The 9,301-nt window shown below is 38.2% G+C and overlaps 1 protein-coding gene across 1 annotated transcript; it reads right to left on the bottom strand.

Annotated features, from left to right (window-relative positions):
- Positions 1–1,307: 1,307 nt before the first annotated feature.
- LOC113833940 (40S ribosomal protein S27-like) lies at positions 1,308–1,642 on the bottom strand. Its single transcript, XM_035438791.1, is given in 2 exon segments — positions 1,308–1,594; positions 1,597–1,642. Coding segments are annotated over 2 exon segments (333 nt in total).
- Between the last annotated feature and the right edge of the window lie 7,659 nt (positions 1,643–9,301).

The following is a 9,301-nucleotide window of genomic DNA, read 5'->3' as shown; positions in this document are numbered from 1 at the left end:
TTGCATCTAATTTTAAAATAAGATGCAAGCTTAACCATTTTCTCACCTTCTAGAATCCTGCATTTTTTCCTAATTAATAACTACATAAAAGGCAGGTGATATGGAATCACAAAAATTTTGCTGTCTATAATTGAGCAAACATGTAAAATGTTTAGGGAATTCTATTTTCAATCCACAGTGTAGAACAAAGGCAGATAGGTAAGCATAAAATCATTCACAGACACAGAAACATAGACAAACACACACACACACACACACACACACACACACACACACACACTGAATTTTGATGTGCAGATAAAAGTAATGAAACCATTTCATAAATGCATAAATCTTTTGGAAATATTTGCTGATTTGAGAGTTTGATTTTTTCCTTGCCATTTGAGACCAACAAGCACTCACATGAAACAAATCACTGTGTGCCTCTCTTTATGCCATTATAATGCTATAAAATATTTCATGCAGTCTCATGCCATGAAAGAAAAGGAAGAAAGATTGCATTGATGTGACTGACCTGAACAACATTTGTTTTCTAAAACATGTCCATATGCAAGCAGCCAGAGCTTTCGTGGCAGTTTGTATGTTTGATATACAAGTCGTTGTTTAAGCAAAAAGGCATTTCACAAGGTCAGAAATGAAACGCATCTGAGCTCGCTGTTAGCATTCAGGAGAATTTACTGCAGATATCCTGGGATCATATATTTTTCTTCTGTCACTGTGGATAAGATGACATGCAACCTACATAGAAAGTGAAGACATAGATTCTTTTTTTTTTTTTTTTTTGAATGATGTACTTTGCAATATAAAAAGAACAGAGTTGCCAAAGGCTGACAGGATTTCACTGAGCCACTTCCTCTAAAACAACTGAAATATTTGACTGGGATAGAAAGCATTTATGAGGATATGAGTGTGTCTCTGAGAGTAACTTGGCTTGTTAAAAAACTGGAAAAGCATGTTGATTTATAATCAGACTCCTTCCCTGAATATGAGTATATCTTCTTTATATGTAACCTTAAAAAAATGTGACTAGCAGTACAAAATCCATGAGGAATGAACCTTGTTTTTTTTTTTTTTCTTTGTTTCTGCTGATCAGAGCATTTGTAGTTCAGGCTACATCGATATCCCTCAGTTCTAATTAATTAGGAATTGAGCAGGTAAATCATGGCATTTTGATATCAAGAAGGAGACACGTAAACAAAAGTAATACAAAACTTTACTAATAAGAAAAAAATTACTAAATTTCTCCATAATTAAAACTTTATTGAAAGCTGACACCAAAATAGATCATCATTGTATACTTTATAAAATCAAATATAGTTACATAGTCTTTGTGGAGTCTCTGAACTTGATAAGGCTTTCTGTGAAAAACACAAACTCGGGAACATGTATAGATGATATTCATTTCTTCTAAATGGACAGCCTTCTGTGAGCCTGGCTTTTCCTCCTGTGGGCTGGCACAGCACTGTTGAACAAACTACACAAAGAACCACTGTCTGAGCATAGCTCATAAATGTAGTAATCTTGTAGCAACCTGGACATTTCACATCCATGAAGTAAGAATTTGGGCTCTGAACCAACCATTTCTTATGTTTTTTTTTTCCTCTTCCAAGGAAGGGTGTAATAGATCTCTATCCAGGGGCATGGTGAAGGTTCCACTAGCACCAGTGATCCAGATCTCTGAGGTGAGGTGCCCACTGGTGAGGGCTTAGCTAAAACTTCCGGGATAGCAATTTACTAAATTTTAAGAACATTTATTTCTAAAAAAAAAAAAAAAGCTTTATCTAATAACTGATGTTGGCTCAAGGCCCCAGAGTAAGAAACTCTGCCTAGTTCACTAACCTATTATTATAGTTTTGCTAAACTTTATTCAGCACTGCAACTCTATTCCAGATGAATAATAGAATGAATTGTATATTTGTTCATATACCACTCAGAGCATATAAACTCATTTAAACTTTAATACAGTTTTCATTTCTAATTTACAAATAGCTCATTTTGGAATGATGATTTTACTTAATTAGGACATAAGAAGCTACTGTCCAAAGGCATACAACTAGTAGCAATTCACAACCAAATCAGGAATCAAAGACATTTAGGTAAGAGTTTATATTAGGCTCAGATGCAATTGGCATCTTCAGTAGCCTGTGGAAGACTGATTTTTATAAATGTTCAAAGTCCCTGATCTGAGGTCCAGCATATAAGAAAGTCAGCTACACTACATATCAGCAGCAAGGATACTTCCCAAGGACATGAAAAAAATAAATGTTAGGCCTGTGGGTTTCACACTTTTGGATTAAGCTTAAAATCTCTAACTCATTAAATCTTCTTTTATTGAAATTAAATGAGATCACAGAAGAACATAGATGGTAAATATAATTTAAATTTTTCCTATTTAAAGATGTTGGAGCACTAGTAGCAATAATAATAGCAGGCACACTAGACATTGAACTATATATTACATTTACAGATTTTGTGTACTCCTAACAGTTAAAGAGGCACAGGAGAGTGATGAGATTGCTCAGTGGGTTTGTGTACTTGGTAGGGAAGTAAAATGAACTGAGAACAATTCACTGGGACCCACCTCAATGTCAAGTGTGGCCACACATGACACCAACCTAGTTTCTGGTTCACTAAGGACCATGTCACAAGGAAATAAGGCAGAGAGGGGTAGAGCAGAAAATTCAGCACACTACCCCAGTCACCACGGTGCACAATTGCATTCACCCTCCCCAACAAAACAGGCAAGCAAATAATCAAACAACCCTCAGAATGAACAAACAGAACAACAGAATGAACATTGCAATAAATTGAGAAAAATAGGTGAAGGTAATTTTTTCTGTTGTCATAGTCCGATTACAATTTCTTATCTAAAAATTATTACTCTACCCATAAAAATTTTAGAATGCCTAAATATCTTCTCAAAATTGAAATTATAATCATACATAATTTTTTAAAATTTATCACACTAAACAATGAGTTTCAGAATGTCATTTTCATGCCCATGTATCGCTGTTCTTTGCTCATATCAATACTATTGTCATCCAGGCAAACCTGGCCCTTCCCCTTGGGGACCAGGCAGAGTCTCTGTATGCAGGAGTAAAAGTAGGCAAGCTCTGCCTACTTTCTCTCTCTTCAGTTTCTCTGAGGAGACAGGCCTCTCTCTCTTTATCTTTCTGTCTCTCTGTCTCTCTTCTTTCTTCCCTTACTCTCCTCCCTTCCCCAATAAACTTCCTTCTGATGGTGTGTTTTTTTCCTCTACCCTACCACAGGATCCACCAAGGTTCCCCTCCTACAAATATAATAACAACTACCCACTAACTCACTAATTCATTCATAGTCTCCTTTCTCCAACCTGTCATCCTGCCGGTGTAACACACACACACACACACACACACACACACACACACACACACACACACACACACACACACACACACACACACACACATATATATATATATATATAATATATATATATATATATATATGAGTGAGACAGAGAGGAGAGCACAATCAAAGTGCTCATGTCTTTATGTCTCCAATTCTTCATTTGTGGAACATTAAATTCTTTTGTTTTAAAAATAGTACTCAGACCTAAAGAAATTGTATTTTTGGTTGTGAGCTTAGCCTTTAACAGCTGAGCCATCTCTCCAGCCCAAACAAAAAAAAAATTGTAAGAAAAATCATTGTAGAAAATGAAAAGCACAATTTAGATATAATGTAGACTATAGATACAACTGGAGTCTTATAATCAAGATGAATCCAAAATAAAACTATGATGATAAAATTATACAATGTGCTTTTGTGTGTATGTGCATTCTTTACATTTAAATTCTAAATATCAGATACAAAAATATGGTATTGGTTTTTCTGAATCTAGATAACTGAATACAGTGATTCCCAGTTTCTATCATTTTCTCACAAGCAAAATACTGCCTTTGGTTGAGAAAAAACCTGGATGGAATAATGCATTTTCTTTATCTATGGTTTTTTGATGGACATCCAGGCATTTCTGGCTGAGTCTTTTCTAAATGCAGGGAAATACATTTCCTTCTTCCTATACTGTGTTCTATTCCCGAGGCAAGTACCAAAAGCTTGGGAGTGTGCTATTGGTTCAGGAAAATTTGCGTGCCATGAAGTGTTATGAGTTGGTACATGATTCTGAGAGTCTGTGGTAATACATAGAAATTTAAAGCAGAGTGGGGGTGTGGTAAGATTATAATAGTGTGATAAGACTGTGAGAAGAATGAAAGCAATGCCTTTGAACAACAAAGGGTCCAATTATGAAGACAGCAAGATGACAAAGAGAGAAAGTGCAATGTAGTGTGGCATGGATAAAGGAAATATAGCTTTCAAAATGCATATTCATTTCATAATTAATTTATTGGATGTAAGAGAAATTATTTTAATGAACTAGACACATTCAGGCATGAGCATATTTGTTTTCAAGCTAATTGGGAAACAATGAATAATAGCTACTAATTGAATGGTAATTTCTGGGTTAGACATATCAATTTGAAAGTTATTAACTAGGAGTTGCTAACTGATGGGTCCCATGGCAAGGGAGCATGCTCAAAGTCATCACCTATCAGAAAGTAAGGTCAACAGTTTCAGAGAGGAAAGAAAAGAAGCAACTGCTAAGGTGAGTGAGAGGATGAAGGACAAAGTTGTGGGTGGTGATGGGGATCCCAGCACAGGAAGATTATAAAAGGCTTGGAAAATATAAGAACTAAAATTGAATGGGCAACACAAGGGACATTCAGCATCCAGAGAAAATTACATCAGCAAAGCAGCATATACAGAAGAAAACATTTTGAAGCATGTGAAATAAAACCCACCCATGTGACTATACAGAAAAGCACAATCAAGATAGAGGTTGAGAAACAACAAATATGGGATTTGCTTCATTTTATTGTTTCTTGTGAGCAATCATTTTAGAAGAATGGGACATTTTAAATGCACTTTGCCAATATCAGAAATAGAGCTAAGAGAGTGGTGCTCAGTTTCCAGAAAGAAGAAATAATTAAGAATAAACCATCACAACTCCTAGCTTTGATTATCCTTTCTATTGTTCCCAAATGCAGAGGTCCAAGCCAATTTAGCCTGGCTCCATTGAACCTAAATTGTCTTTGTTTTATTTATTTTTCAATGGGGAAAATTCTTAAACTCAGAATGTCTCCCTTGGTCCTACTGATTTTTCCAGCCTTAGTGATTATTTTGATTTACCCCAGTGATTGGGCCACACACTCCAGCTCTTTACCATTAAATTCCCCTTCATTCAGACATTTTCTACAAACTTCAAATGGGCTCTACATTCTACAGGTAAGAGAATGCATGTGACAAAATCATACACATTACCTTCAGAACATGGAGACATTTACTTTTATCTCAGGTATTTGCAAATGAATTAGATAATATTATTATTACTATTTTTGTAATTATTAATGCTAATTTGTCTGATTTTCATTTCAATCAGTTGTGAGAAGAGAAAATAACTGAGTAAGGATAAACTGAGAAACAATTAATTTCATATGGCATTTTAATTTCTGATACTGGGAAATAATGCCGGTTGCTTTGAACGAAATTGGTTTCAAGGAGATAAAGAAAACAAATAAACCAAACAAATGCCTCTGGTCAAAACTAGAATGACTACCAGTGTCCAGATTCCCTTGATAAAATTGTGGTGGACTTATCTTCACTGTGACCTGTCTTTCTTTTTGAAGGATTCGTATTATTATGATAGATATTGAAGATACTTTAATGGTGCTTAGGTTAGTTTCCTAAGGCTGACAAAAAAACTAGGAGGCATAAAATAACATTTTTTTCTCACTCATTCTAACCTCAAGCACTACAGAATTAAGTTGGCAGCCCCACCCTACTCCATCATAGCTTGGCATTTTTTTCTTGCTAGAAGGAGTAAACTGTCCTTTGTCTTTCTGATAACTATCATAATTGTTCAACATTGTGGTACTGTGAGTGAGATGGAATTCACAGACATGTCTGCTTGTATTCCTGGTCTCCATGTCTCCACTTGGTAGAACTGTTTCAGAGGAATTAGGATGCACAGCCTTGTTGAGAGTTGTGTAAATGGGGGAAGGCTCCAAGTCTCTCACTTTGCCTCTTGGTTTTGTGTCAATATGTGAGCTCTCAGATACTACTCCAGATCAATAGGTGACTGTCTGCTGCCATATTCTCCAATCTGAACATATAAACTTCAAAATAAACACTTCCTTTTAAAATAATTTTAATTTAAATTAGAGACAAACTTGTTTTACATGTCAATCCCAGTTCCCTCTCCCTCCTCTCCTACCCAATCCCCCACAGACCCCCCTATCCCAATACCTTTCTGCTCCCCAGGGAGGGTAAGGCCTTCCATGGGGGACCTTCAAAGTTTGTTATATCATTTGGAGGATGGCCTAGACCCTCCTCCATAATACTTGCTTATTTAAACTATCTTAGTTACAGGGTTTTATCACAGCAATAGAAAAGTCACTAAGACAGTCATCTCATAAATCTTTGGTTTGCAGAAATACCACTTCATTCCTGCCACCATCATCACAAATATTTTCTTGACCTCACTTTGTGTATGTCAGTCTCTGCCTCTTTTTCTGACAAACCTTATCATAAATTGATTGCAAGTGTAAGACTCTTTATCTATAGAAGTTCATATTCATGAAATATGGAGTGTGTGTGTGTGTGTGTGTGTGTGTGTAAAACAATAACTACACGATGATATGGAATGATGGAGCATATATTGATGGTTGTGAGGAGGAAAGGGAAAGAGGAAATCTAGAGTATTTTAATTAAAATATATTAAATGAAAACTTTCAGTGAATCTCTTCAGGAATATGATTTATCACATTTGTTAGCAATTATACTGAAATGTTCATAGTGAGTTGACATGAAGGACAAAGAGCAGTACTGTTGGGAGCTGCAGAGTACTGCGCCTACAAGATGGCACCGGTTTCCACCTTCAGCCAGCCTGATGGCGAGTGCTCTCTGTGGTAAACAACTCCTAATTTGGTAAAGGCCATGTATCCTCTTAATTCTGCTTGGAGACAACCTATCCTGGCCCGCCTACCATGGGGTTAGGTGATTGGTAGTTGTAGGCTATATCAGGCCCTGCCTTCCACTGCCCAGGGCCACTCCCTGTAAATCAAGTTTCCCGAGTAAAACTGTGAGAAGATTCCTCGGTGTTGAGTCGTTCTTGCTGGTCAAGGGTGGTCTCGACAAATGGTGGCCATATGGGGAACTCAGAACTTCTCACAGTCGGGGTGGCGCCGGTAAGTTCCCAAGGTAAGTGGGACAAGTAGGTCCATGGTGAAGGTGGCAATAGGGTCTCCGGTAAGGAGCAATAAGTTCTCCAGGTTAGGAGCTAGACTGTTCTTGGCAAGAGCGAACTGAAAGTAAAAGCCTCACTCCTGCTTTAACTCGCAGGATGAAGATTTATTACATAGACCCTGCTGTTATAGTGGTGATTTGGCTGCTTTTTAACATTGCAGTGTGGGCTCTCATTTTTTGGTGGTGTTATCCATCTTGTACACCTCCGGAACGCACAAACTAAAACAAAATCACAAGGGATCGTCACAGTCACATCCCATTTTTCTGGCTCTTCAAGAGCTGCTTCATTCTAGAAAATTAAAGTTAACTAAAGCCACATTGCAGAGGTTCCTAAATGAATGTGATGCCATTGCACCCTGGTTCGAGGTTTCGGGCAATCTCTCGGTGGCTAGTTGAGATAAGTTAGGGAAAGATCTGGATTTTGCCAGGGAACAAGGAATGTTGAAGCCGTGTGTTTGGCCCCTATGGTGGCTAGTACGCAGCTGTCTAGAGGATCAAGAGGAAAATAAAAAAGCTATAGCAAATGGACAAGTTGCCCTTAAATTGCTTCAAGAAGAAAGATCAAAACAGTCAAAAAGTGAGGCTGGAAAGGAAAAACGGAAAGGGAATAAGAAGCGAGTCTATCCTTCTCTGGGAGAGTTGATGAAGGGATTAAAAGAACCAGGAGAGAATTCAGAATCAGAGGAGGATATATATGAGGATGACGACCTCACAGAGGATGAGGATGGGGAGATTATTGAACTCATAGAAAAACATTCCTTAAGAATACCAGAAAAACAGTGTCCTAAAATGGTGGCTGTAAAGCAAGGGCACTGCCCTACTGGTCCTCCACCCTACTGCTCACAAGAGGAAGTAAGAGTCCCTGGTTGTTCTACCTTCTGTCCGGAAGTATGGCATACTGTTTGCACTGAGTTTCAGATTGTTCGACCACTGGCTTATCGAGTTTTCATGGATGGTAACCAACAGAGATATCATTAGCAGCTTGACTTTAAAATAGTCAAGGCTCTGACAGAGTCGGTGCACACCAATGGGGTGACAGAAGCTTTCACAGTTGCCCAGGTAGAAGCACTCAATCGCTTCTGTATGACACCTGGTGACTGGATAAATTTGGTAAGAGCTTGTTTATTGCCAGGACAATATTTAGATTGGAGGGCTTTCCAAATTGAATTTGCCAATGATCAAGGTGCTTCTAGGTCAGGGACGTTTTGCACAGCAGCAAACAGGATACCCCCCTCAAGTGTATGATCAGATTAACCAAATAGCCATTAGGGCTTGGAGGTCTCTGCCCAACAGAGATGAAGTTGATGGAAATCTTACAAAGATATTACAAGGTCCTATGGAACCCTTTTCAGACTTTATGACAAGAATGGTAGAAGCTACAGGACGAATGTTTGGGGATCCAGATGCTACTATGCCATTGATCAAACAGGTGGTTTATGAACAATGTACAAAGGAATGTAGGGCTACAATAACTGCATATAAAGGTAAAGGCCTTAAAGTCTGGATGAAAGTCTGTAGGGAGTGAGGGGGCCCACTGACCAATGCTGGCCTAGCAGCTGCTATGATACAATTAACTAAGAAAGGCGGAAGTTCAGGAGCTTGCTTTAAATGTGGCAAGCAAGGGCATTTAAAAAGACAATGCCCAGAAAGAGGAAATACTACAGTCAATAATTCTACCCCGCGCCCTAAGCAACCTGGCTTATGCCCTAGATGTAGAAAAGGAAACCATTGGCCTAAGGATTGTAGATCAATAAAAGACATCAATGGACAGCCTCTTGTTCAGGGGTATTAAGGGACTCATCCAAAAAATGAACAACAGGGCCCACGATCCCAGGGCCCACAAATATATGGGGCCATGGAGGATCAGAACCAGGAACAGAGTCCCAAAACCTGGCCCTCTCTTCGACATCTGAGAGACCAAGGAGAGCCACTACAGTCTCCAAGGGGCTGGACTTATGCT

Source organism: Cricetulus griseus, chromosome 2 (assembly GCF_003668045.3).
Source record: "Cricetulus griseus strain 17A/GY chromosome 2, alternate assembly CriGri-PICRH-1.0, whole genome shotgun sequence".
Lineage (NCBI taxonomy): Eukaryota > Metazoa > Chordata > Mammalia > Rodentia > Cricetidae > Cricetulus > Cricetulus griseus.
The sequence above is the reverse complement of the archived record's forward strand: the minus strand, read 5'-3'. Positions and strand labels throughout refer to the sequence as shown.